Source organism: Aulonocara sp. 'chitande type north' Nkhata Bay, linkage group LG10 (genome assembly GCF_057382095.1).
Source record: "Aulonocara sp. 'chitande type north' Nkhata Bay isolate Kocher_YH1m ecotype deep benthic linkage group LG10, A_spYH_male_GT1.1, whole genome shotgun sequence".
NCBI lineage: Eukaryota > Metazoa > Chordata > Actinopteri > Cichliformes > Cichlidae > Aulonocara > Aulonocara sp. 'chitande type north' Nkhata Bay.
In genome coordinates, this window is record NC_141353.1 from 22,147,827 (window position 1) to 22,175,711 (window position 27,885).

At 41.6% G+C, this 27,885-nt stretch overlaps 2 protein-coding genes and 1 non-coding gene across 12 annotated transcripts in view; all 3 read left to right on the forward strand.

Moving 5' to 3' along the window:
- ehbp1l1b (EH domain binding protein 1-like 1b) overlaps positions 1 to 16,006 on the forward strand; it is a 28,354-nt gene extending 12,348 nt beyond the window's left edge. For 3 of the 10 annotated variants that reach the window (XM_086309111.1, XM_086309117.1, XM_086309118.1), the window contains 19 exons: positions 495 to 836; positions 982 to 2,529; positions 3,623 to 3,895; positions 4,053 to 4,571; positions 4,854 to 4,958; positions 6,253 to 7,428; positions 8,544 to 9,398; positions 10,210 to 10,417; positions 10,527 to 10,675; positions 10,800 to 10,848; positions 11,208 to 11,532; positions 12,486 to 12,556; positions 12,722 to 12,770; positions 12,877 to 12,929; positions 13,287 to 13,407; positions 14,358 to 14,457; positions 14,548 to 14,621; positions 14,758 to 14,872; positions 15,041 to 16,006. In XM_086309111.1, the coding sequence (XP_086165237.1) occupies positions 495 to 836; positions 982 to 2,529; positions 3,623 to 3,895; positions 4,053 to 4,571; positions 4,854 to 4,958; positions 6,253 to 7,428; positions 8,544 to 9,398; positions 10,210 to 10,417; positions 10,527 to 10,675; positions 10,800 to 10,848; positions 11,208 to 11,532; positions 12,486 to 12,556; positions 12,722 to 12,770; positions 12,877 to 12,929; positions 13,287 to 13,407; positions 14,358 to 14,457; positions 14,548 to 14,621; positions 14,758 to 14,872; positions 15,041 to 15,128 (6,220 nt within the window). In that variant the 3' untranslated portion in view covers positions 15,129 to 16,006. The remainder of the gene's footprint in view (positions 1 to 494; positions 837 to 981; positions 2,530 to 3,622; positions 3,896 to 4,052; positions 4,572 to 4,853; positions 4,959 to 6,252; positions 7,429 to 8,543; positions 9,399 to 10,209; positions 10,418 to 10,526; positions 10,676 to 10,799; positions 10,849 to 11,207; positions 11,533 to 12,485; positions 12,557 to 12,721; positions 12,771 to 12,876; positions 12,930 to 13,286; positions 13,408 to 14,357; positions 14,458 to 14,547; positions 14,622 to 14,757; positions 14,873 to 15,040) is intronic. The other 7 variants (XM_086309112.1, XM_086309115.1, XM_086309116.1 and 4 more) reach the window with 7 other exon arrangements.
- Positions 16,007 to 17,391: 1,385 nt separating this feature from the next.
- trnae-cuc (transfer RNA glutamic acid (anticodon CUC)) lies at positions 17,392 to 17,463 on the forward strand. The gene has a single exon. It is a non-coding gene; the product is annotated as a tRNA-Glu (tRNA).
- A 117-nt stretch (positions 17,464 to 17,580) lies between these two features.
- On the forward strand, positions 17,581 to 24,615 carry LOC147320886 (CAAX prenyl protease 2-like). Its single transcript, XM_086309122.1, has 8 exons — positions 17,581 to 17,989; positions 18,062 to 18,164; positions 19,175 to 19,258; positions 19,824 to 19,902; positions 19,992 to 20,159; positions 20,496 to 20,567; positions 20,714 to 20,776; positions 20,877 to 24,615. Exons 1-8 carry the CDS (start codon positions 17,880 to 17,882, stop codon positions 21,095 to 21,097), a joined length of 900 nt encoding a protein of 299 aa, XP_086165248.1. The 5' UTR covers positions 17,581 to 17,879; the 3' UTR covers positions 21,098 to 24,615.
- The last annotated feature ends 3,270 nt before the right edge of the window (positions 24,616 to 27,885 follow it).

Genomic DNA, 27,885 nt, shown 5'->3' on the forward strand with positions numbered 1-27,885 from the left:
ATGTTTAGTGGAAATCTGTGAACGCTGCAAGACAACAAATAAGCATATTTCCCTAAACAGCCATCTAAGACACCCAGATTTAACTATTCAATACCACTGATAACATAGCTGCTGGACAGCAACGCTCCTACAATTGTTTTGTCCTATTTTCAAACAAAAATGGAACAAACTATAAAAACCTAATAAGAAGCATTGATCATTGGCTTATCAGCTCTAACGATCATCCAAATTATCCCCAAATTAGTGCTTCAGTCTGCTGTTCATGTTACTAGATGAAGGACTACAATAATTGTCAGTGTGCACTTCCCCAGCGCATCACAGTTGCTTCTTGTTTGTGATTGTGCTTCCATGATGCTAACATATGCCAACAGTTGCAAAGCGCTTTGATTTCTGCCTCCTGTTGCCTTGATATCCTGGTCTGGTCTGCACTCTCAGCTTTCTGTAATCTCAACTGCTTATCTGTTGAGCCTGACCTCCAATATTTCTGTCCCTAGTCCTCCCCAGACCCGCTCAGAGCTGATCATAGCGCCACCCCCTCCTTGGCCCTTTGCTTCCTGCGAGCGCGCCACTCCCCAGCAGCCCTCCACCACTGTCGTGGCAGCATTTATAACTCCTAAACAGCCCAATGTTCCAGAGCAAATTGATGTTAAAAAGCCTTCCAGTGAGAGTATTAGTAGCTCCATTAACACAGAAAAGCCGCCCTTGGCAAAGCCAGAGCCAGAGCCTGACTTTGATGATGTCATCTTTGAGTCGCCTAACCAGAGACAAGAATCAAGGGGTTTGTTTCTGGAAGAGGATGACTCTAAGCACGATACTATCAAAAGGTGTCCCCCAGGGTGAGTATTTATATTCAAGGATGCAATCAGGAATAATTATTTTCGAAAACAAATGCTAAGGTTGCAGAATGTGAAGTGATGATGAAGGTGATACACGCAGACAGAGAAATAAAGCCTTAAGGTATATTGTGTATCTGTTCTGCAGTCTTGAACAAAAAACCAATGAAAAGAAGTACGGAGAAAAGCAATTAGAGGGAGCAGCAATCGCAAAGGAGCAGGAGAAGCAGAGGGAGGCAGAAATTCAAAAGAAACAAGAGGAGGAAAGGAGGCGAAAAGAGGAAGAGCAAAAGGCCATGTTCTTAAAGCAAGAAGAGAGGAGAAAACATGAGGAAGAGAAGAAGAGACTGTTGGAAGAGGAGAAGAAGAGACTCTTACAGGAGGAGGAAGAGACCAAGAAGGAGAAAGAAAGGATGAAACGTGAGGAGGAGAGACTCCTGAAGGAGAAGAAAGAGAAACAGGAGAAATTGAGGGTAGAAGAGGAGATGAGGAAGCGAGATGAGGAGGAGAGGAGAAAAAGAGAGGAAGAGATGAGACTCCTGGAGCTGGAGGAGGAAAAGGAAAAACTCCAGAGGGAGGAGGAGCGAAGACTTGAAAGAGAAAGATTCATCAAAAAGATGAAGGAAGAGGAGGAGAAAAAGATAGAGGAGCGGAGAGCAGTTGAGGAGCAAAGAAAAAGAAGGGAGGAAGAGAAAAAGAGGCTCGCAGAGGAAGAGGAAAAAAGAAAGGTGGAGGAGAAACGCTTGAAAGAGGCCAAAGAGAAGGAGCAGCAGAAAATAATAGAGGAAGAGAGAAGAAAAAGGGAGGAGGAGGAGAAAAAACTCAAAGAGTCAGAGGAGAGAAAGAAGAGAGAAGCGGAAGAAAAGGAGAGACGACTCAAAGAGGAGAGAGAGAAGGAGATAGAAAGGATGGAGAGGAAGAAAAAGGAAGAGGAAGAGAAAAGATGTGAAGAGGAGGCGAGGAGAGAGAGGCTCTTAAAGGAGCAGAAAGAGAAGGAGAGGATACAAAGGGAGGAAATGGATAGAATTAATAGGGAAGAAGAAGAAAAGAAGAGGCAACTACAAGAGGAGATGAGAAGGCAGGAGGAGAGGAGAGAGAGGCTCGTAAAGGAGCAGAAAGAAAAGGAGAGGATACAAAGGGAGGAAATGGAGAGAATCAAAAGGGAAAAAGAAGAAAAGAAAAGGCGACTTCAAGAGGAGCTGAGAATACAGGAGGCAGAGAAGAAGAAAAAGGAGGGGGAGGAGAGAAAAAAGAAGGAAGATGAGGTGAAGAGGCAGAGAGAGGAGAAAGAGAAAGCTGAAATGAAAGTGAAAGAGGAAGAAGACAGGAAAAAGAATGAAGAAAAACAAAAGCAGAAGCTGCAGGAGGAGGAGATGGAGAGAAGAAAGAAGAAGGAGGCTCGAGCAGCATCGGTCTGCAGTCTGGAGGCCAACAAGTCAGATGAAGACAAAGAAAAGATGAAAACAGTTCCCTCCTTGTCCATTTCTGAGTTAAACACACACATGACCCCTGCTGGTACCAAACACGCCAACGCGGCTCTTAAAAATGTGACACAAACAAAACTTCCTGCTCCTCACTTCCCTCCGCTGGTCAAAAGCAGCACTGCATCCAAGCGGCTTCCCTCACAAATTCCCAACCAATCACAAGACAGAGAGTATGCCCCTCCATCAGTTCGGAAACCAAACTCCAGCGAGCGGTGAGTTATAGTTCTGAAATAAGTGGTGATTTCACTCTGTGCGTGCTGATTGCGCTTTGTGTGGTCTGTAAACACAGATGGCTTCTTCTTTAATCAGCAAATGAAATCAGAGAGACTCAAAACTTGAAACTGAGTTCATGATCTTAAAAATCACTTATTTCCGACTTAAAGCTGCGTGAAGCTGAATCCGTCTGATTACTTTGTGGTGATTTTTTCAGGATTCTCTGCTCTCTCGCCTAATACTTCTGCCAAGGAGGTCATGTTTTTGTAGCTTTCCCATGTGTGTTATTCTGTACTTAAACACAAAGATGAATTATTGGTTGAAAGTCAACAAAAGGCTTAAAATTTATAATGTATGATTCTTACAAGTGTACTATGTGTTGTCAACATAGTACTGTATAAACATTTAAAATATCATCTCACTTTCAAGTTCAAAATATTGATCTGATGGCCAAATTTATAATAATGCTATATAGATCTATTTAAAACTATGTTTCTTACTGCCACTGCTTGTACTGACAACATATATCCATATATGGAATGATCAATGGCGATTCTAAGTATAAGGTTACTTTAGACCTCTGACCTCTTGTGAAAGGTCAAATAAGCTGCCTTTGTTTGTATTGGCAACGTTCAGGAAATGATACTGGGGATTATAAATAACACTTAAATTATAGTTTGCATCCAAATATCAGGTCACATTTGATGTCTGACCTCACTTTTACATTTCACATCTGCTTTTTATTTAAGTTAATCCCAAAATGTGTTACATCTTTGAAGACAAATATAATTTATGTAATATATATATAATATATATAGTATAATGCTTTATAATAAGCTGAAGGTATTCAGCTTAATAAAGTGAATATATACAAAACACAGTACTGTTCCCTTAGAAGTACATACTGCCCAGAGAGTGAGCAGCTTTGGTGGAGGTTTGCATCCTGCTGTAATAACTGGTACTGATATCGGTGGTCTTGCTCCTGGTATATCTCAGCTGTCCGTCATCGCTCACCCCTACTTCTGTTTGTTTTTTATAATTAATAATGGCTGTCCTCTGCTCCTTTTCTTCCTGTTTTTCCTTTCTCTCCAGTCTTTGGCAACTGTCTCTCATAAGCGAGGGTTCACTGTCAAACATTGTTGTGCCAGAAAAGAAAGTCTCTGCCACATGTACTCTGCCTGGCCCTGCTGTTCAGCCAACAGCCCAGAATAAAGCAGTTATATTAGAGGTCTCGATGGTGGTGCCACCTCAACAGAGGCTGTCTGATGCAGAGATTCCTCTATGGAAAGTGCTAGAAGGGAGAGGTGGGAAAGTTACACCTGAAAAAATCTCTGCCGAGGAGGGTACAAAACCTTTGTGCAGAGGGTAAGAACAGACTAGGGGGCACATCTTTGTCTGCTTCTCTGGTTAATCCTCTTGTTTGTGCTTCGCATGCCTCGCTAATTGTTTGGTTTCCTAACCATGTTTGTACGAAATGCCAATTAGTGGATATATCCTTCATGTGGTTTTCCCTCTCTTCTAGCTCACACGGAGAGGATGCTGCTGAGGTGCACACGCCTGTTAGGCAAGAGAGCCAACCAGTTAAAGCAAAAGATGGAGATGAACATCATATTGCCGCACCCTCTTCTCAGCCCAGCGCACCGGCAGTTAAAAAGGAGCCTAAAGAGCCAGAGGGACCCAGCGTGGAATCAGCACCCTCAGTCGAGGTTCCCCCCCAAGAAGCTGGAGAGCATGTGACTCTGGCGCTGGAGCCACTTCAGCCCTCGAAACCAAAACCAGAACTGCGGCCGGAACAAGTTCTTCATCCATCAGGAAAACCACAACAGGAGGGAGCAGATGAGGAGAAACCAGCCGATGCCGTGCCTGGTGGTCACGAGCATTTCATCAACAATAAGGACCCAGTGTGCGAGGCAGAAAAACAGCTGTGGGCAGCTGTGGAGGAGACCACCACCGAGATAGGAGTGGAAAAAGGGATGGAAAGTAGTGAAAGCAAGGAAGCAAAGGAGGAGAAGCTGAAAGAGGAGGAAGGTGTAATAGGGGGGTGAGTCAGCGATGGTTGCTTGCAGTGTTTGCTGCATGGCATGACACCACATGCGCATTTTAATGGCTAACGTTCCTCTGGGTGCTGTAGCCTATCAAGTGCTTACTCAGCAACTGCAACTAACCTCACCTGAAGCTGTTTTCTTTATATTGACCTCTGTCAGTGCTGCAGTGGTATTTCAAATGGAGCGGTTTGATGAGAGCTTTACACAAGTATATAATGGACCTGTGTGTGTGTGTGTGTGTGTGTGTGTGTGTGTGTGTGTGTGTGTGTGTCTGGTAGTGCTGAGAAATGTGCGCACACAGAGGCAGATGTGTGTGTTGCAGAGCAGCAGAGGGAGGCGCCTGCTGGTTTCATGTCAGCAGTAGTTGGGGTGTTATACAGAGGGTGAGTCTCTCTGTGTGTGTCCGTGTGTGTGTGCTACTGTGTGGACTTCTACTGTGTGTTTTTCTATCCAGATATGCTTTTATTGCAACGGGTTGCTATTAACAAAGCCCCTAAAGATACCATTTAAAATTGGTTCTTGTTGTCTAATTCAATTCAATTTTATTTATACAGCGCCAAATCACAACAACTGTTCCCTCAAGGCGCTTTATATTGTAAGGTAGACTCTACAATAATACATACAGAGAAAAACCCAACAATCATATGACCCCCTATATGAGCAAGCACTTTGGCAACAGAGGAAAGGAAAAACTCCCTTTTAACAGAAAGAAACCTCTGGCAGTACCAGGCTCAGGGAGGGACGACCATCTGCCATGACTGGCTGGGATGAGTGAGGAAAGACAGGACAAAAGACATGCTGTGAAAGACAGCCAGAGATTAATAACAAGTATAATTCAGTGCAGAGAGGTAGACACTAACACTGGTTCATCCCTCGAGTTAGGATCCTTATTTATGCTGCAGTGATTCATTGGTCAGTGTTGTGATATGTTAAAAAACGAACTATTAACTATTGCTCATCATGATTTTAAAAATTACACACACAAAAAAATATAAAATTCTAGCTCCTTGGAAGCAAAATGTAAAGAAATGAAGGGTGGTAGTGTAACAGACCGAAGAAATATTAGACGAGGTAAAACATTTAATACATTAACCTCATTATGTAAGAGCCTACACGTTAATGCATTATTACCTCATCTCTAAAAAAGTTGCTGCGTGGCAACTTTCAGTGAAGTACTGAAACATTTTGATGTTTATTAACTGCTTTCGTGGCATTTAAACTGGCTGCATATAAAAGCATCCATCGCTGGAGAATGCACCATCCAGTGGATCTTTGTGATTGTTTTGATTATGTGGTGGGCTGGCTTTGCCAATGTGGTTTTTAAGTATTGAGTGGCTCTTTGAGGATTCATCTTGCATATGTAGCTGCTGGCTTGTCTGTGGGCCGATCTGAGCTCTCAGCTCTGTGCCACCAGAAAGTATTTCACTTGTTCCTAATCCCGTCAAAGAGAAAAATCGGTATGCTGTGCAGAGTTGCTCTCGCTGTAGCAAACAGTGTTTCTTTTGGGTGCTTTTGCACGGCATTTTGGAAAAGCACCAAAACAAAGTCTGGGAAGGAACTATTTTTAATCAAACATGTTGTCTCACCCTCTGTCACAGTGTTCAGAGCTCATGAAGCAGGTCGTTTTCGGGTGAGCTCTGTCTCACAGTTTTCCTGTTGTTCGTATCTGCCCTTTAGCTACGAGACAGTGGCCTCCATCCTGAACACATCAGGATCGACTCTTGCAGGTCAACCGCAACCCTCTATCAAACAGCCATGCCACCTTATAAATAATGAACTCCAGCCATGTTTACATGAAGTAGATCCGGAGATCTTGTGTTCCTCTGAGGCGGATAATGATCCACCGATTCCCATTGATGTGGACATTTTGCCACCCACAGACTTCTCTGACACAGCAGAGAGTCAGGCGACTGCAGAAGAAAAAGTTTCTGAGACTCAGAAAAAAGAGTGCTCATCTTTAAACGAGGCACACAATCTGGTGGCAATTCTGAGAAGAGCTGCTAGTGAACAGGAGAAAGAAAGAGAAGGGAACAGGGAGAGAGAGGAGAGAGAAAAGGTGGAAAACATCAAGAGGGCAGAGAAGCAAGTGAGAGACAGGAAGGAGAGGGAAGAGGAAGCAAAGAAAGAGAAACACAGGTTGGAGAGGGAAAAAGAAGAGGCAAGAAAAAGGTTGGAAAAAGGGAGAAAGGAGATGAGGATGAGTGAGAGAGAAGGGATAAAAGAGGGAAAGGAAGAAAGGAATGGAGTGGACGAAACAAGGCAAGGGAATGAGCATAAGGAGAAAAGGGAAACAGAGCCCGAAACAAAGCAACAGAGAAAGGATGTCAATGAGGAAGTAAAGAAAAAAGAGAAGAAAGGAAAAGGAAAGGAGGACAACCATGGAGAAACCCCACAGTGGAGGACAGAGGCCCTTCCTGTTCTTGCTTTAGAAAAAGTCAACCAGAAAGTGGATAGCAGCCAACAAAACAACTGTCCGCCACTGAGGGAGGTAGAATTAGAGGATATTGCATATGATGAGAGGTCACAAGGTAATAATGAGGAATCAGGATTCAGTTCTGATCCTAAACTAGCAAACACTGTAATATCTAATGCTGAAGTATTGACCAGCCCGGCTGATTCTGCCCCTGCAGCCAAAACTAAAACCAGCAAAGCTGAGGACTATGTTTGTATTGTTAAGAAAACCATGGATGATCCTGGCTTCAAATCACTTAAAAAAGGCAAATCCTATCTTAAACATGGAGCCATCCCAGAGTGGCTGAGAGAGGATGATGTTGAGGAAATATCATATGAGAGGGGACAGGAAGATCTTGGATCCATCTGGCTGGCTGAGCTGTACATGGAAGGGGAAGCAGGGTGAGTAAGGGGTATGGGAGAGATAAATAGCCACAGGGAGAGAGGTGAGTAAAGAGAGAGTTGTGCTCGTTGCTTCTAATGGATCTCTGGACTGTGTTTTCTTTAACTCCGGGGGAAATCACGTTAGTTAAACCCCACTGAGCGTTTGGCCTGGCCGTGCATGTCCTTCTTATGAAAGAGTCATGTATTTGCTTGTGAATCATACATGCAACCTTCCAAAGAACATCATTAGACCATTATTGTTGTTCTGGATTAATTATTATTATATGTCCCATCTTCTCCTCAGCTTCCTAATTCGCTGTGACCTAAACTCCATGCTTATTGGAGTCGACTGGTACTTACATAGCACGCTTCTACTCAGTTGAACAGTTCTTTATTTCCATTTACTGTAAACTGAGGAGGGTAATAATCAAAGTTAAGATTATGTTATCTTTCAGTGTTTCAGTGTCAGTGTAGCCCATTGATAGTCTCCTGTAAATCTATGGAAAAATTGCAAATATGAACTTTTAGTAGTTAACCATAGGCTTTCAGTTGTTGTTTAGACAAATGTGTAGCAGTAAATCTTGCAAGCATGAAAATAAAAAAGCATGCAATGGATGTATGTGCATCTACTGCATGAGTTATTTTTGCTGTCTACATGAATATGACACGTCTACTTACATAGTTCTGTAATCAGTGCAGCTTCACAGAATGTCAAGTGGCGTGGATGCATTGATTGTTTTGATGTTCAGATGCTGTGATGCATTCGAGGCTAGAGAAAGTCAAAACTAGTATAATCTCATTGCTAGGCCTTGGTTCTACTAATGCTCCGGGACTCTCTGTGAAAATCTTTTCCTAACAAGATGTCCAAGGAATGACATAAAAATAGCTGAGTGTGGGAAAAGCACAGTGAGCTTTAACATCCACCATGCACTACCCTTAGTTCATCAAAATGTTTGTCCTTGAATCTTTAGACGTTTGTGATCTTGAAAGGGTAAATATGTGGTTGCTTGAGATGAATGAAGGTGTGTTTGCAAAGAAAGGGAATGGGGCATGAAAAGGATGCTGGCTAGGTTTGTGGTTCTTGAGTTTTGTGAAAAACACACAAGATCTGAAATTTGATTTTCTGTCTTCAGACCAGGCCACCCTTCCCCAGCTGTAAACCAGAAGTCCTCTTCAATTGTTTTCAGCCAACAAACACTTTACCAGAGCCCTGCTCCCAGTCAGCCAAATAAACCAGAAGTTCTTGAGTCATTAACCAGTCTAACAGACAGTCCACATCCTAACCCTCTGTCTGTGTCTCAGCAGGGGATATCAGTCAATCAGACAGTGAGGAATAAACCCGTTCCCCAACTTAATGAATCACAGAAACAGCTGCTAAAAGGACAGAGAAAAGCTGTTGCTACAAATACTAGCCATAGCCTTGAGGTAGCAGCTGATGAGGAGGGAGAACTTGTTCAGTCGTCAGTGGTTCCTTGGCCTCTCCCTCCAAGCACTTCCAACATACAGTCTGATACAAAACATACTAAGACATACACAGACATGAGCGTCACTAAAGTAGATAGTGAAATAAATACAGTCACACAATCACACACAAGTCTTGAAATGAAGGTTAAGGAAGATGTGAACAACTCCAAGACTTTCAGTTTAAACAAGAGTGACAGTGACAGCCAAAAGAGTGACAGTGCACAAATGAACAACCTTTGCACGAGTCACTCCAAAGACCAACAACTCCAAGAAGAGGAAAAGTTCCTATTGGCTAAAATTCGCCTGATGTCAGGTGACTCATCCCCGGTGTCCAGCATTCACAATATGAAACGACTCATCCCGGCCCCGGGGGATATTGACTGTGACACTGAGCAGCCAAAAAAACAACTGGACATCGCCACAGATCTCACTGTTGTCAATCAACACTTAGTTTTTCCCAGCTTTGATGCCCTGCAGGAAATATCACTAACTGAAACAGAAGAGCCACAGGCAGAGGAAAATGCGTAAGTCAGGATAGGCTGTTATCTTGTCCTGTTTTATTAGACCAACTCGTTTGAGACTTGGCTTATAAAGCACAATGTTTTAGTACAGCTTTGTGTGCTGAGATCTAATGTTGTCTTTTCTTGGCTGAACTTGGCTGAACCCCAAAAAACAAGCTCTGGTGTAGTCTGTGTATCTGTACACATGAGTGCATGTGGCTGTTCTAGAGGTCACTTTTTTCAACTTTATGTTCAAAGAGTATTTTACACCGAAACGCTGAAAAGAGGCCCTAGGTGCAGATCCCGGATGAGACCCCATTTTGTTACAAATCGCTAAAACTTGCAACAAAAAGAAGGGAGTGTGTTCAAGGCCATCATAATCAGCAAGATTATTTAAACTAAAAAAATGTGTCAGGTGTTTGATGTATGCTTGGCTGAGTGACAGTGAGGAAAGAGGCTTGCAAGATCTGTCAAAATCAGGCTCTGATGACAACCAGCTGGCTTAAGGCTTTTGCTTAGGTCACACATGGGTGATGTGACCCAAAAAGGCAAACTGAGATGCTTAAAAATGAGTGTATGCCCATAAAATGCCAAAAGCGTAGGCCTGCATTGAGGCAACCATGCTGCAAATCCTGATGCAAATCACACGACTGCTGTATGTTTTCCATCACGCTCTTTTAACATCGTGAGTTTGTTCAGTTCATCATCATCATCATGGCAAGCTTGCATGTCAAATCTGAAAAATTGCACATGGCAATGATGAAACGGCATCGATAACCTCCTTCATTTCTTCTAAGTTAAGCTTTTTTCACATCATATATCTTTTTTTTCCTAGGCCAAAACACCAGCTGGCTGACCTCCCTGATGACGTAGTTAAGAAACCACCATTCCAACTAGACGACTCGCCCAGCACAGTCCATCACTGTGAGATCACATCATCTCGTCTTCCTACTTTACCAGAAGAAGAGACCTCTGACCCCAGGACCCTGGATCCTGTTACAGTGGTCCGGGAGGAGGCTGATGGGAAGGACGACACAGCTGAGGTAAATTTAATGAATACTCATCTTTATACTTTTCTTTACTCATCATACGTATTTGGCTTTTCATTTGCGTAGATGCACAGAAACAACATTTCTTTCCCTCTTTCTCCAGGATCTGGTGAACTCCAGCCAATCGCTGCTCGAGTGGTGTCAGAGCATCACTAGTGGGTACCAGGGGGTAAAGGTCACAAACTTCAGCACTTCCTGGAGAAATGGGCTGGCCTTCTGTGCCATCCTACACCACTTCCATCCAGACAAAATGTACGACATTTTACACAAAAGTTACTAGTTTTGAGTAGATTCTCTTTAGAAATTATAAATATTAACTAAACTGTTCATCTTAATGTTGTAAGCTACTTTTCTGTTCCTGCTTTTGTGCCATTAGAGATTTTGACCAGTTGGACCCTCATGATATCAAACTCAACAATAAAAAGGTGAGCATGATTTAATGTTTTTAGTTTAGTGCACTGTGCCATCAGTTTGTTTTTGCAGCCACATGAAAGGATGATGACATAGTTCTGGTAACTTTTAGATCAATATTTTTCATGCAATATAGTCAGAGATGTTTGACGATTAACACCCAGAGCAATAAGTATAATTCTTAGCCCACCCCTTATTTCTTTATATTTTGCTTACAAGCAGCCAGACGTTCTTGTATTTTTTAAAGTGGTCCTGAATGATAGTTTTCCAGGCTTTGCTCCAGAGCACATATTCTGCTGTTCTATTAAAAGAGTGTTGCTAGGGCAATTGTTGCCATCTCCCATTGTAATCCTGTGTTTCCTAACAACATCAGGCGTTTGATGGCTTCGAGGTGCTGGGAATCTCTCGCCTGCTGGAGCCGTCAGACATGGTCCTTCTGTCCGTGCCTGACAGGCTCATAGTCATGACCTACCTCAGCCAGATCCGCTCACACTTCACCAACCAGGAGCTGAGCGTGCTGCAGATAGAGCACAACAGCAGTAAGTCCAGTTACGGCGTCGCTCTCACCGGCCCGACTCCCACGAATGTGGACGCTGCTGCTTTCTGCATGGCCAGACTAAATGAAGGAGTGAGTCTAGAAGAGGGAGGAAGCAGCACGCTGGTGGTCCCGCCGCCAAGAGCTAAACGACAGCTTAAAGGTACTAGTATTATTCCCTCTGTATGATTATTTTATTATATATTCACCAAATAAGGTTAATTTTGCCCACTTTGGCTTTTTGGAACTTTTACAGTTTCTGTTGTCTTACCATAACAAACTGTGCAGGCATAGTTAAAAACTTTTTATTATGCAAGCCCTTTCACACCATAAACCTGGGTTAAAAAAAAGAGCAAAAACAGCGAGGAGAGCAGAAAGGAAAGGAGCAAAGGTGGAAACACTAGTGTTTCCCAGGGTAACTTAGGAATGTGAAGTAGCAAAGTTAGAGCTAAGGCAACAAGAGGCACAGAAAACAGATCAATAAATCAAGTTCACAATGCCTCACTTAAGATTTTTGTTGGTTCCCAGAGATACCAGATGTGCCTTTTTAGTGCAAATGTGTTTAATATTCATTTTGGCTATAAATATTAGTCCCAGTAGAACAGCTGTGAAATTTATTATTCTTATTTAAAACTCCTGAATGTCCCTGGAGACACGTTATCTCAAATAGATTCATGAGCGATGAGGTCTGGCATGAACTCTGCGTGTTCTGTCAAAGTTGGAAAAGTTCTGATGAGTTCATATGTGAGAAAACCATCTCAGCCTTTTTCCTTCCTGTGCTGTTATCAATGGTTTGGCCTGGTCGGCATCCAGTTAGGACATCCAGTAAGTGATGTCATGTACATCTGTGCTTCAATCACGATGTAGTAATATTTAATATGTCATGACCATTAGGGCATTATTTTCTGCTGTGGCTCCTGGTAATCACAGACATCCACAAAGTGTCAATGGAGCAGATTCAGATACATGTTTTACTTTCACTTTGATAGTTCTTTCTTTGGCTTTTCATTTTACTGGATTAAGTACATATGGATAAATACTCTGTACCAAGTTTTCTGAGGCCTTAAAACAATTAAAGAAATATAACATGTAATCATTTGTCTGTCCTGCTTTTAGTGGAGGAGTCCATAACTCCAGTCCCGCCCCCACGGTCTCTTACAAAGGTAGTCAAGCCTGGGCCGGCTCAGGTAACACTTTGTCTTTCTTCCTTTATTATTTCCATCAGCAAACAAACTTTTCAGGCCAAAAAATACGTGAAACACTCTCAATTTTTACTTTGCATTTTCACCTCTGTTTAACTTTATACATCTGCTTTACTGTAGCTATATGAAAGTTTTATATTTCTTCTCCAGGATGAAAATACAATGTCTAACTCTGCAACAGAAAACACGAGTAATACAGGTATGAGCCTGCAGAGTAAGCCTTTTCTAACATTTGAAGCATTTGTTTTAGCACTCTTTCCCTCACTTTTTTCCCTACTCTGATTTGTGTATTTCAATTCTTGCAGAGTTTCAGCGTGCAGATGAGCCCCAGCCTCCAAAACAAGACGAGGAAACAATGGTCAGTCATGTGTTCTTCCCCTTTTCTGTTCTTTATTTCATTTCTATATCATTTTGATTCTCACATCATCATTAATTGATGGCTCCAAAAAGTACTGAATAACAGCTGTCCAGTTCATCATTCACATCTTATATTCTCCATCCTTTGACCTCTCTAATCTTTTTGACCCTCTTCTTCTGCTTCTCTTCGTATGTCCCCCTCCCCTTTCTGCTGTCCGACCCCCTCTTTCTGTTGATCTCTTTTCTTCCTCTGTTTGTGGCTTTCTGTCGTCATTCTGTATGTTCGTGTGTGGTTGTGTGTGTTTGCCTCTATTCGTCTGCGTGTCTTTGTACGTGTATGATGGTGGCTTGTGGTCAGTCTCTGCAGGACACCAGCCAGTATGTGTTGAGTGAGCTGGCAGCATTGGAGACAGAACAGAAGCACATCGACAGCAGAGCTGCAGTGGTGGAGAGACGACTGCGAAGTCTCATGGAAACAGGTGAGTCACTTAATTAAACCTCTGATAAGCAAGAAGTGAACGGTGCAGAATTCACTAAGCAGATTTAATCCAATGGACTTTTGCATTGATTAAGTGGTTGCAGTTATGTGTCATCACTGGATTACTCCTGTTTTCTCTTCCCTATCCCCTGGTCATAGCAGGTGGCTGCCCCTCCCTGAACATTGTTCTGTTAATAATAATAATAAAATAATAATAATAATATATTGTATTAATAGGCACCTTTCAGGGCACTCAAGGACATCTTACAATCAATGAAATAACAAAATCGAGTATATGGCGATTAAAAACACATCAGAGAATGAAAAAGTTTCAAAGACGAGCTGACAATCGTCTGAAAGCTCTAACTGGGGTCTAACAGAGGATGGTGGAGGTGGAGGATCCCAGAGTGGAGTAGAGCAAGCTGTGACAATGTGCAGAAGATCGGTGAGATACAGAGGTGCAGGGTTATGGAGAGACTTGAAAGTAAGAAGATGAATCTTAGAATTAATGCAGTATTTTGCAGGAAGTAGTAGAAGGACAGGATTTATATATTTTACTGAAGGAGTTCAGGAGCAGGCCTGTGTTAGAGGTCTCTTCTTGTCAAAAGGGAGTTCTTCCTCTCCAACATCACCGAGTGCTTGTAAGAGGGGAAGGTGGCACTATAAGACGCCAAAAAATATACATGTAAATGCATAAAAAGATGAACTAAATTGAACCGAACCTTAAATCTCCTGACCTGCATGCAGATGAATACCCTCCTCAGCCATGATGCTAACCTGCCTTCTACTTGTGATTATAATGAAGTAAATTCCAGATCCAGCTCTGTCTAGTTTACACTTTTTTTTGTTGTTAAATAGTATCTTGCATGTGGATCTTTATGTTTAATGATCTTTATCTTTATCTGTATTCAAATATTCACAAGCTTTCATGTCTTTTCTCTGCTGTTGCAGGAAGTGACCGTGATGAAGAGGAGAGACTGATCCAGGAGTGGTTCACTCTGGTAAACAAGAAGAACGCTCTGATCCGCAGACAAGACAACCTGGAACTGCTGTAAGACCTCCCACATATCAGTATACACATACTCATATACGTATATTTTACATTTGTTTTAAACCGACTTGTTCTTAACTGCATCTATAGACAAGAGGAGCAGGATCTGGAGAGGAGATTTGACCTTCTGACCAGAGAACTGCGCGTAATCATGGCTATTGAAGGTCATTAAAGTAGTGGAAACAAGTAATCTGTACAATATCAGTCAAAATGATTTACAGATAATAATACAAATCTAAATGGTAAAAAAAAATTAAAACACAATGAATTTGATCTTTTTGAGTGCTGCTTTTTGTGCAGACTGGCAGAAGTCACCCGCTCAGCAGCAGAGGGAGCAGCTGCTCCTCCAGGAGCTGGTGTCTTTGGTCAACCAAAGGGACGAGATCATCAGGGATATCGACACCAAGGAGAGACGGTCAGTATATGTAGGGTTATGTGAAAGAGACAAAGTGGGTTACAGGAAGATTATACATCCAAAAAACAAAAGAGATTAGTTTGTTATTTGGATCTTTATGCCTATCTATGATAGAGGGGTGCAGATATCCATGAGCTCAGCACCGTACCGTGCTTTTTGTGTTTGCAGGGCCTTGGAGGAGGATGAGCGTCTGGAGCGTGGTCTCGAAATGAGGAGGAGAAAATACAGCAACAAAGAAAAATGTGTGTTACAGTGAGACGAGTGAGGACAAGCACAAACGGCTTTTACTCCAAAGCCCCAAAAGAGTACTTTTTTTAAAAATAGAAAGCTGTTTTTTAAGGATGCTGGGGCTCTGTATTTTCTTGTATTTAAAGTGCCTTGAGGACTGCTCTGAGTTTGACACTGCAAAACATATGTCATCTTCTCTGATAAAAAAAAAGAAAAGAAATTCAAGTGTTCATTATTTTAAGTGTGTTTTAATATATAAGTATTGATTGATTCTTTTCACCTATTTTTATTTATTTAAATTATGTATCTGACTGTTTTACATCTATTGCACATTTGCTTTTTGTGTGTTTCTGTTTCTAATCTGTGACTTTCAGTATTCAAACACTGGCTTATCCTCCATTGTGAAAAACGAGGCCAAAATATTTGCAGCCTTGAGGGGAAGTTTAGTTTACAGTTGTTTGTAATCTGCAGGTTTCTAGTAATGTCACCCTACTTGTCACTTCCCCGAGGAAAAAGTCCATAAACACGCCCGAGCATTTTGGATATCAAAATAGTATGTGGTAAGTCATGAGCTGGACTCGAATGCCCAGTGTTGTTAGCGGAGGATATGTGTTTTCAGATTCAGGATGACCCCCTGCAGCCTCATGGAGCTCAAAGATGTTTCCAGCCTAAAGTTACACCTTGGTAACTTGCAGTCTTTGTGGATGTGATTGCTCACGTCTGCAATATTCACAGAAATCAAAGTGCTTTCCATTTCTGTGTCGACTACTGCATGCATGCTTATGGAGGTGTGCTAATAAAGTGGCACTGTGCTCCACAGCACCACTATGTATTCATACTGTAGCTGCGTATAATGAATCGAGGATGTTTGTGATGATGAAAATAAAAACATATCGGCTGGTTGCTCATCTGTCATGACTGTTTTCATCACTTAGTCTTCATCACACTTCATAGATTATGTAACCCAGGGCAGTAACTGTAATATGATCCTAATGTATAATCGTAACATGCTAAAATCACCCTGTGCACATAATAGCATAAAGGCATTGGACGCTACAAAAATATCCCCTAATGTGATGCTGCAGTGATCACAAAACAGACATTGCTGGATAGTGATCAATACAGCTGAAATCTAAATTTAACAACACTTCAGGGTAAATATCTGTTTTTACCTTGCTTGGTGTGTCTCAAATGAGGTTTGGTAATGCATCTCCAACTGGCAATCCAGCTGTGAGGAAATTACTTAAATTGTTAAGCCAAAGACGTCAAACTCATTTTACATCATGGGCCACATACAGCCCACTAGGGTTAAGTTGGTTGGACCAGTGTAGAGAAGCTTAACTACACATGTGATCTCTGAGATATCTTAACATAAGAAGGGGGGAAAGTGTAATTTTAACAGTTTTAACAGTGTACAGTTATTTCCCAGACTGCCCTGTAATTATAAAACAGAAAGCTATTGTTTATGCATAAAAAACAACCTTTTTCTTTTAGTTAAAAGGCCAAAATGTATGCTCTTCTTTAAAGTTTCCAAAGTTGTCCAGTGGGCCAGCTTTGACCGTCTGCCAATAAGTGATTTCCAGTATTTATGATTGGCGGTATTTAAACGGTTGTAAATGACTTGTTGGCCTTTAATATGTAAAACATATGTCAAATATATCTCTTGTGAATGGGATCGAGCCACTTTAAGCCAGAAAGATCATTTCTGCCACAGAGTAGAAGCTGCAATCAGTTTCTGGCAATTATTTATGCTTTATTTATGAATATGATACTCTCATTAACATAAAAAAATGTCTTTCTCAGAAGAGATCTGGCAAAGAGGGAAGCAACAACCATAACATAACAGTTGTATAAATATATTTTAAGTGCCAAAAACGATTGGATTGATTATAATGTAGAACACAGAAGTACAATAACGCAGAGTCATAAAGATTCTTACAAAACATGTAATTTCTTTATTTTATTTATAAGACCTTCGTAAATCCTGCTGACTGCAGACTATCAATATAACCAAAGATATTGATGAATTAAAATGTGAATATATACACTTAACTATATATTTTTGGCATTGTATAATCTATTTGACGTGTAGACTGATACTGATAAATCAGCTAACAAAAATCAGTTTAATAAAAGAAATTATAAGTCAGAGCCACTGTTTAGTACTACTGCACGAACACAGCAAAGAGCAAATGTAAACTGACGCAGCCCCAAAAGATCTTAATAGAGGCATGGAAATCGTTTTCTGTATGCGATTGGATGTAAGGTGCAGAATAACGATCTCCAGCATGTCCCTGGTGGTCTAGTGGTTAGGATTCGGCGCTCTCACCGCCGCGGCCCGGGTTCGATTCCCGGTCAGGGAACTAGCTTTTTCGTGTTCTATGATGGCTACATGTTTGTTTTCCAATTACACAACTACTTCTACTGGCACGGAGAGGCTAAGCTTCACCTGTTTTTTTTTTTTTTTTTTTTATCTCTGACCCTAGTATAAAAATATTGAGTCATAACCAAAACTGAATATTTACTGTTATGTATTATGTTTGTTTGCACGTAGTCTTGTTTACACTCGTACCGTTTACCTGAATGAGCTTGTTTTTTGCGTGCAGTTACTGGACTTCATAGAGCATTAGAGCTAATCAGCTAATCACCAGGACTCACTAATCTGAAATAACTGACAGGATCGAGCCGATCCAAAGCGGGGTGAACCTGCACTCCTTTGTTAGCCGCCGCTTAGCTGGAGAACCAGCTGAAGTTGTGATTGCAAACCCTCACGTTTGTCATGCAGGTAGAGAACACCCACCCGAGGTGTTTCCTGGGTTTGCTGAGCTGCCTATTCTTGGCTGGTCTCTACGTTGGCAGTTTGTACGTCTGGAGAAGCAGCTCACCAAGGTATACAGCTCACCAACAGGCATGAGAGAAGTGCTGTTAGGCCAGACAACTAAACTTAAACTGTGCGTGCAGGGATCATCCCAGTGTGATAAAGCGTCGCTGTGCTAGTGTGCTGCTGGTCTCTGTAGTGTCACCTGCAGTTGTGAAGACATGGATACACTGGGCTGATGTCAAGGTGAGTATACTGTAGATAGTAACATTTCCCCTGGAGGATTTACCTTGTGACCCGACAAGTTTCAGCACTATGAGTTTAACTCAACTCTGTGACAATTTAAACTCCACCTATCGTTCAATTCTGAATCTGTTTGTTTATTTGTCCCGATTGTTACCTTTGTAAAGGATCTTTTCCATCAGTAATCTATACCAATCAAATCAAATCTGTGATTACTGCTCATCTAAAATTAAATGTTATGAACAATATTCCCAAAAGTATTTGCTTTTTTTTCTTCAAACTCAACTTGAACTTGAAATATCCGTAAGGTTTAATGTGATGTTGCTATGATGTAGCTATAACAGCTTCAACTTTTCTGGGAAGGCTTTCCACAGAAGAAGTGTTTATGGGAATTTTTGACCATTCTTCCATCCCAAAGGTGTTCCATCAGTTTGAGGTCAGGACTCTGTGTAAGCCAGTTAAGTTTTTCCCCACCAAGCTTGCTCATCCATGTCATTATGGACTTTGCTTTGTGCACTGGTGCGCAGTCCTGTTGGAGCAGGAAGGAGTCACCCTCGTCCCCAAACTCTTCCTATAAAGTTGGGAGCATGAAAATGTCTTGATATGCTGAAGCATTAAGAGTTCCTTTCACTGGAACTAAGGGGCTCAGCCCAACTGAAAAACAACCCCAGACTATAATCCCCCCTTCACCAAACTTTACACTTGGCGCAATGCAGTCAGACAACCACCAAACCCAGACCCATCGGATTGTCCATCATCCACAGAGCACGTCGCTATTGCTCTGGAGTCCAGTGGCGGAGTGCTTAACACCACTGTATATGACACTTTGCATTATTCTTGGTGATGTGAGGCTTGGATGCAGCTGCTCGGCCATGGAAACCCATTCAATGAAACTCTCTCCACACTGTTCTTGAGCTAATCTGAAGGCCACATGAAGTTCGGTGACTCGTTTCACTTCAGTGACTCGTTTAAACGTCATTCTCACGGTTTCTAAAACACATTTTGCCCTTCAGGCGGACGTGTCTGTGTGGGAGTTGATGGGACTTCGCATGGACGGTTTGGTTGCTGCATCCATATTACCTTTATTACTTACTATGGTAAGTCAGGGGATCCCATATCTGATTAACTTGATTCTGCATTCAAAATATTAATATAAATTTTGTTTAGCATACATTTGTAACATTTTGCTTCATTAGAGATGGAAAAGAATAGTACTGATTTCAAATTGCTTAACTGAGGGCACAAATATCTCTGAAGTTTTATATGTAGCGCACATTAAATACTTACAGATGAAAACCCAGGATTTATTTACATTTACATCATTAACATAAGATTTGTCAGAAATGAAGAAAACCATAGTCAATGAGTTTTTCAGTAGCTTCAAACAGTAATCTGTAGATCCCGTTTCTCTCATACAGCAATATATTTATGCTTACCTGAGGCATGCTTGACATTTCAGAGATTTATTTTCATTCCTGCTAAGCGTGGCCTCAGCTTAGCTTTGCAACTTCCATTAAATGTCCACGTTCTGCAGTAATATCCCCATGGGCGAGTTTAAACCACACACTGACAAATGTACCCTGTAGTTTCCAGTTTAATCTTTTTTTTTAAATTTACATCCTCTAGATTTTATAAACAACTGGTTTTACTCTCCCACGTCAGGTTTTTTATCTCGGCCCACTGGTTCACTCCGCTATAGACAACCCCAAAGGCTTCACCGGGGAAATGCAGTGTGCACTGGGTACGTTTGTCTCTATAATAACTGAATGTTATGTTGGGTTAACTGGAATCAGAGAGCTGCACATGTGTGCTTTCATGCACTTCTCCCAGATGTTCAGTCATGGAGGCGGTGTGCGGGGGACGCAGTGTGGCTCAGAAACCAGGTGGTGGCACCAGTGACAGAGGAGCTGGTGTTCAGAGGGGCCATGCTTCCTATGTTGGTGCCCTGCACGGGACCCACAGGCGCTATCGTCACCGCTCCACTGTTCTTTGGAGTTGGTATGTGAAAAAGTTTTCAAACAGAAAAAAAAAACATATTTGCATATATTTGAACTATTTCAGATTAAATTTTAACACCAAGTTCGAGAGACTTCTTCTTCTCCCAGCAGTTCCTACATCCATGAACGCTCTCTGTGATCTTCCTCTTTTCCTCCTGCCTGGCAGCTCCATATTCACCCTCTTTTGTCCAATCCAGTCGCCACCCTTCCTCTGCACCAAGGAGGAGAGAATAATAAATGTTGCATTTTGTGCCTCATTTTTTCTTCCAAATCTATGTTTGCAAGTGTTACATTACATTTGGTTTGACTGCCTTTAATGTCAACTGCCTCATTTTAGCTCATTTCCACCATGTCATAGAGGAGCGACGCCTTGGGAAAGAGAGCATGAGTGTCATCCTTCTGGTGGCAGGTCAGTTAGCTGAAAAGGCAAACCATGTTGTCATGATCAGAGCAAGGTGACTCATTTCTTTTAGCTTGATTTTGATCATCTTTATGTGACATGGACTGATAAAACTAAAACTGAGCACTTTGATCGCATCTTTTTTTCTCTCACAGGGATGCAGTTCTTGTACACAACTGTTTTTGGTGCTTTTACTGCCTTTATATTCATGAGAACTGGTAAGATATGTGATCTATACGATAATTTGGTCACTCATTAGCCTACGATAATCAACCCATTTCATCTGAAATCTTTGTTTTGTTTTGGGTTTTTTTTAAGGGCATGTTGTCGGTCCAGTTTTGTGCCATTCATTTTGCAACAGTCAGGGCCTGCCTGACATCAGCTCTGCCCTGCAACACCCTCACAGTTCAGCTCTGCTCTTCTCATATCTGATGGGAGGCCTGCTGTTTCTGGTGCTGCTCTTCCCGCTGACAGACCAGTACTTTTATGGTCCCATTCCCATCTGCAGCCTGGCTCCCCCTCCAGGGTCGGTTTGCTGAATGAAATCGAATTAAGTTAAATGCGCTCCAGCTCTCCTTCTTTTACTCTGGATTTCATTTTGTGATGTAAAAAGTTGCTGTTTTTTTTTCTTTTTAACAAAACTAAAAATCTATGCGTGTATATATGTCTATGCGTGGGTGGGTCAGCATGAGAGCAGAATGATTAGAGCAGTTTAGACATTTCCTGCATGGTTAAAAATATTTCCTACTGTATTGAAACTCAATGCCAGTACAACTTTCCCCGGTTAAAAGGGAGAAAAAGAGGTGTGTGTGTGTGTGTGTGTGTGTGTGTGTGTGTGTGTGTGTGTGTGTGTGTGTGTGTGTGTGTGTGTGTGTGTGTGTGTGTGTGTGTGTGTGTGTGTGTGTGTGTGTGCATGGCTGAGAAAAACAGATGAACTGTGAAAGGGAAGGCAGTAGAAAAAAACACATGCAGACAGAGCGATGGAGACAGACACAAACACAGACGATGTTTCCAGAAAATACACAAAGGGAACCAAAGTGAGAGGCACAACTAAAACGTGTGCTATTAGGACAAATAAGGCTATGACAGTCAGGCTGTAGCAGTAAATACAGAAAGAAGTGAGGGAAAATGGTTGGAGTGGGCAGAGAAAAGGAAAGAGGAGAAATGTAAAGGAAAAGTGGAGCGGGAAGAAGCTTAAAGTATTTCCCCAGGGAAACTGAAAATGTGAAGTAGCAGAGATGAGGGAGAGGAGGTCATTCAGGGTCTGTGGAAATGGTTAAAGGTTGCATTGGACAATTAAGATTTATGAGTCAGACAGATGTTTACAAATTAAAACAGTGGGGGTAAAGTCACGCATGTTTCTGCACATGTACTACATGCATATCTTAGCTGTTCTTCAGTCAGTAAACTCTGGTCTTGACTAAAGTTTTTTTTTAATCCCATTTCAACTGGTAAGGTTTTCTTTAAGCCTTTATTAGATGGAAAAGGAGAAAAGTGGGGGAAATGACACGCAGGAGATGGTCTGTGGCAGATATGAACACAAACAGCCTTTGGCATATGGGCTGCCTGTTTAACCACATGTACAGACGCTCCTGCAGCAAAAAAAGATCAGATTTTTGTAGTGTTCCTCTGCACACCACCACAGTGGATTTTAAATCAAACAATCAACATGTGATTGAAGCACAGACTTTCAGCTTTAACTCAAAGGCTTTAACAAACATATTATACTGGCTGTTTAGGAATTACAGTCATTTTTTATGTACAGTTCCCCATTTTCAGAAGCTCAAAATGAATTGGACAGTTGACTCATAAGCAGGTTCGTGCCACACTGAGGCCTGTTTTCATGATAAATGTAGCACACGTAACACTGGAAGTTGTTTCAAACTGTTTAATTTGTAACTTTTGAAGTGGCCAAATCAAAAGTCTGTTACATTTCTAAAAAGAATGAATGCACTGGTTCTCTCAGCAACACCAACAGACCTGAAAGACCACAGAAGATGAAAGTGGATGATGACAGAATTATTTCCATGGTTAAGGAAAACAACTTTACAATATCTAATAATGTAAGAAGATTCTCTGGGAGGTAGAGGTGAAGTCTCTAAAAGAGCCTGCACAGTTCAGAAAAAAAAATATTAGACAGATGAAACAAAGTATAACTTCTACCAGAACGATGGCAAGAGAAATGTTAGTAGAAGGAGAGAAACAGTGTGTCAGGCATGAGGAGGTAATGTTATGATATGATAATATATGGCTTTCAGTGAAACCAGGTAACTAGTGGAGGGTTTTTTTTGATGAAGTGACTCCTGGTAGAAATAGCAGGATTAATACTGAAGCGTTCAAGGCTGTACACTCTGCTCAGATTCATCCAAATGCTGCAAAAACTGATTCGACAGCGCTTCATGGTGAAATAGATACTGGCTCAAAGCAACCCAAGAGTTTTTTAAAGAAAAGAAATGGGATATTTTTCAATGGTAACCCAATTACTTTTCAACCCTCTTAAATGGGGGGACGGTAAATGCAATACATTTGTTAAACCCCTTGAATGAAAGCTTTAAAAAATAAAATAAATAAAAATCTGACTTCAATCACATCTATATTGTTTGATTTAAAATCACCTGTGGTGGTGTATAGAGGCAAAACTCCAAAAAAAATGCATCTCTATCCAAAAACATACTGACTTAAGTATTAAGGCCACGTTTAACTACACTGAGCATTCAAAATGCTTTTGCATCCAAATTCATTCTCAAATTGGCATTAAATCGTGCACATAAGGCAACAGTATACTGCACCTACAATATTAACAGATTTGAACCCTGACTAACGTTTCAGCTGGGCAAGTAACACTGGTTTCAAAGTGCTGCTGGCTAAGATGGGGACTAGGGATCATCTTCAAAATGAAACACAGAAAAGAAATAGAACAAAAATACGCCCTACCTTCACTCTTACACATTTTTCCAAACCAAAATCACTTCATAAGTCAATCTCATCCTGTCGCCGATACCACAGCATTGCAGCTTCACCTTTAGTGTTTGGCGCTGGGCAGTTTTGTAGCTTTATCCGACTGCAGCTGTCTGCACCTGAAAATGACACACGGCTCATGATGTATGATATACAAGCATCTCCTTTTCACGTTGTAGCGTCAGCCGCGGGTGTCACGCTTGGATGGATTGAATATTTCAGATTTAAAAGGATTAAAAAAGCTTTTTTTCCCCCAGATCTTTATTTATTCAGGGATAGACTGCTCATTTGTCAGCATGCTCCTTCCCTGCTTCGCTTTCCTACATTTCAACTCAGTGATCCTTGGCATCTTTCCAGCTCAACAAGGTCTACTAAATTTGTGGGACATTGCTGCACTGACTCAAACTTGGCAGCAGGTTTTTGTAAGAAGCTTCTGAAAGAAAAAGGTGGAACCTGCTTCATTGCTGGGAGTATTAAACAAAGACAGCAGAGGGAAAATGCATATTTTTGCATTGTTTTAGGGAGTGATTTACTTTGTTTAGACTTCTTTTTTTCTTATTTACTGTAGAAAAGCTGTTTTTTGGGAGAAAAAGAGTAGGAAAATGAGCCCGGATCAAATGAGGGACGTGGATGTGTGCAAAATGTGAAGTTTCCAGGATATTAAACGGTGCAGAAATGAGTCAGACACATGACCGTTCTACACATCAGACGCCCGTCTGTCTCTTTGTTTCTCCTTTTGTGTCCTCTCCTTTCTTTTCGCAGTTGATGGTTTTGCCATTACAAACACACACACGCGCGCACACACGAATGCTCCCTCCCTGGAGAAATATTACTGTATCGTGAAATGCAGAGCAGAGAAGTGTCGTCCATGTGTGCATGCGTGTGTCTATGGAAAAGCTGAGCCTGTCATCTGGTAAAGAAATAATCTTTCAGGAATTATCCTCTCCCAGTTTTCTGTCCTCCCATTCTGCCTCTCAGCAGTTTTTAAACCTTGACTCGCTGTTTGTCTGAGGTTTGTTTATACATGTGTGATTCTGTACATGCAGCTGACTCCTATTGCAGTTAATAATACATAAATCATTGCCTCCTTATCCTTTGCTACTCATGTTCCTTTTTATTTCGCTATGCTAAGCTTCTTTTTTTTACCTGCAGAGTTTGGTGGAGAATGTTTTATCTTGTTTTTCATGTAAGCAAGTAATGAAGGAACTTTTTAGCATTTTCAGCTTGTAGTTGAGGCGATGTTTGCACTGTGTGATGATTTAACTATTAATACGTAAAGGTTAAAAATCAAATGAGACACCTTCACTGCTTTGACATAGCTTCAATGCTTATTTACTGACTTGCAGCTGTCAAAACCGTCCATACATTTTTAGCCGATGCATCCAGTAATTGAAGACTATAACCAACGGGAATTGATCTCCTCTCGATTTAACAACTGGAGAGCAACCCAGGTCGGTTCAGACGTTTGTGGTATAGATTTGTTGACAGTGTGGGTGTGGATGGAGGGCATCTGTGTCTGCTGTGAAAGATGAAGCATGTGGACGTTGTAGAAGAAGTGGATAAAAGTATCCTCTTTTTCCTCCACTGAAATTACCAGGAATGCCTACAGTCTATTATTTAACCACAAGGCCACTGCTAATTGTTTCAGTGTGTGTGTGTGTGTGTGTGTGTGTGTGTGTGTGTGTGTGTGTGTGTGTGTGTGTGTGTATGTTAAAACACCAGCGGTTGGGAAAAATGAACAACGTGACGTGTCCTGCTCTACTTGATATGGCACAGATGCTGCAACAGGCCTGAGTGGTGCGATTCTGTACTCCCGTGACCCAAGACCATGAGGAAATAACTAAACAGTTTCACTGGCATCAGACGAGCTCAGGAACAGAGGCATAACTAATTTGTTTAGTCCCAAAAAGCCTCTATTAGCATTTAAAGCCTTGCGTTTTTATATATTTCAATTATGTCACAACATAAGAATTAAACGTTTCTATATACAGCACTCTATGTTCCATTTACTGACAGATTCTTGTGCAAAAGCAACCAGTCCTTAAATGTAAAAATCCATGTGGATGAAGGCATTTCCAGCAGAGCTCTCTTCTGCCAGGAATGCCTTGCTCTCACACTCACACCTGAAAGTTCCTCAGTATAACTGCAGGGTGATCTGTTTGACACTGAGCAGCTCCGCTAAAGCATCTGGGGCTCTTTCAATGTATCTGCCCAGATTTATCCTACTGATTCACTGATCCATCCAACAGCCTTCTGGGAGAACAGACACAGTTTAGTCCAGCGAGTTCAAAATAACACTTTTTGGGCTCGTCCTTTCATCTGAGAGAATATTTCACATTTAAAAAAAGGGGATCCTAGTGAAGGTGAAGTAACTGTTTAATTGTTTTTAAGTGTTTCAAGCCAAACAACTACTGGATTCCATTCCATGATTTAGTGTCCATATATTTATGGTCCCCAGAAGTCTTGGCTTATCCCTGGAAGGTCAAAGTTCACAGGTTCAACCGCATGAACTGTGCTGACTTTGGCAATCCCTTTGTTTGTCGTGAGCTTTTAAGTGAAACAAACTCAGACTGGAATGGAATTTGGTGCAGACACTCATGTTCACAAAAGTAAGATTTCTGTCTTTCTTTCATTGTGCTCGTGTGCAAGCATCAACACTGGCACTGCATTTAGCTTCAGCTGGCATTTGCATTTGTTTATTAGGAATTTGGTGAAAATTTTACCTGCTGAGGGGAGATGTGAGCTTCTTGCAGTCTATTAAAATTCATGTCACGTGTTCTTTTCCGTATGGAAAAAAGAGCCCAAAGTGTGTAATACATATAAGACATATAAGGTTTAGTGGACACAGAAGAACATCAGATCAAGAACATCTACCGGGCTGTTAAAAAATGAATTAGTGGTTAAAATGAAATGGAGAGGTTTTGGAGCTGGAAGGTACAGTTCAGCTGCTTGGAATCCAGAATCTGAGAATGTATCAGAGCCAGTAATGATATGTGGCAAGCGGCTCGGAGTCAAGGAGGTAGAAAGTAAGCTGTGACCTAGGGGGCGGCACATATTAAATCAAGAGCTCTGTATGTTCCATTAGACGTCTTGGACACACTGTGTTTAGATTAATGTGAAGAGGGGGGATTGGGAGTGCAGGGCTATGGAAAGGAGAGGTTTTGTCTGTTCTGTCAATTACAATTCTGGAATCTGTCTCTGGGGCGGGGCTATAAGGCCAGGGGGCGGGGCTAATCAGGCTCCATGATTGAATAAACAGAAGTTTGGGGTGAAAACTGGGGTTCTGGAGAAAAGATTGCTGATCTGGTTGCTCAAATAGCTAAACCTGAGGAGAAGAAGGAGAGGGGGGAAAGCAAAAGAATTCAAAGAAAAATAAAGGAGAGACACGGGGAATGAAAGAATAATAAGGAAAGGGAGAAACAGCTGAGTGTTGGGGTAGTCCAAGAAAAGCAGGAGAAGTGGGGAGACAGGAGCAGGATGAGGGATGTTGAAAAGGAGGAAAGGGAGGTGGGGAACAAGATCGAAAGGCTCTTTAGGTTCTCCAGGATCCTGAGGTTTTATGTTTGTTCTCCCCCAAGTTCCAGTGGTTGTTACATAACTGGAAAAGACTGCTGAATAGTAAGATTGTGTATGGTCTGCCTGCCAACACAATCACAGCACAGCCAGCCGACTCATCTGCTGTACACTGGGAAAACACGAGCTTGGATGTGTGGCTTGGATTAGCCACACAATGTGTAGCTAATAAGTTCAACTTTGAATGCAGTGTGACTTTTCCATCCCATCATCCTTTGTTAAGAGGCTACAGAGGTGAAATCATGCTTTCATGTTTAAATTTGTATCAAAAAGCCTTTTTACGCCAGACCAAGAGGAAAGTTGGAGAGTGAAGCAATGACATAAAGCTGCTTGTAATTGACATGTGGCAGGTCAAGCTTCCCACAAAGAAACACGATGAGCATCCATACAGTGTTTTAGCTTTCAGCAGTTCAACAGTCTTGTGCATGGTGGACTTTCAGCTGATAGCTGTTTGTGCCCATCAGCAGCCTTCCCTTCAGTACCTGAATCTTCAAATTGCAGCTGTCGGCTTCATTTAGTGTTCTTTGGCTTTGCTCTTTACATAAACTCATGGAAAAATAGAAAGATCATATTTTTCTTTGGAAAAATTCCATCTCAGTGTTTGACTTTGCTTCCAGACATGCCACTCATCACGTCCAGATCATGTGACGGGAGGTACCCCCTCAAGTCACTCCTGCTCCCCAGTTACTGAGAGGTCAAGCTGATGCACATCTGGCATTTCCTGTTTCCTCTCCTCCATATGCCCCCGAGTGGCAACCACACACACATACACCCGTACATACACACAAAATCACAC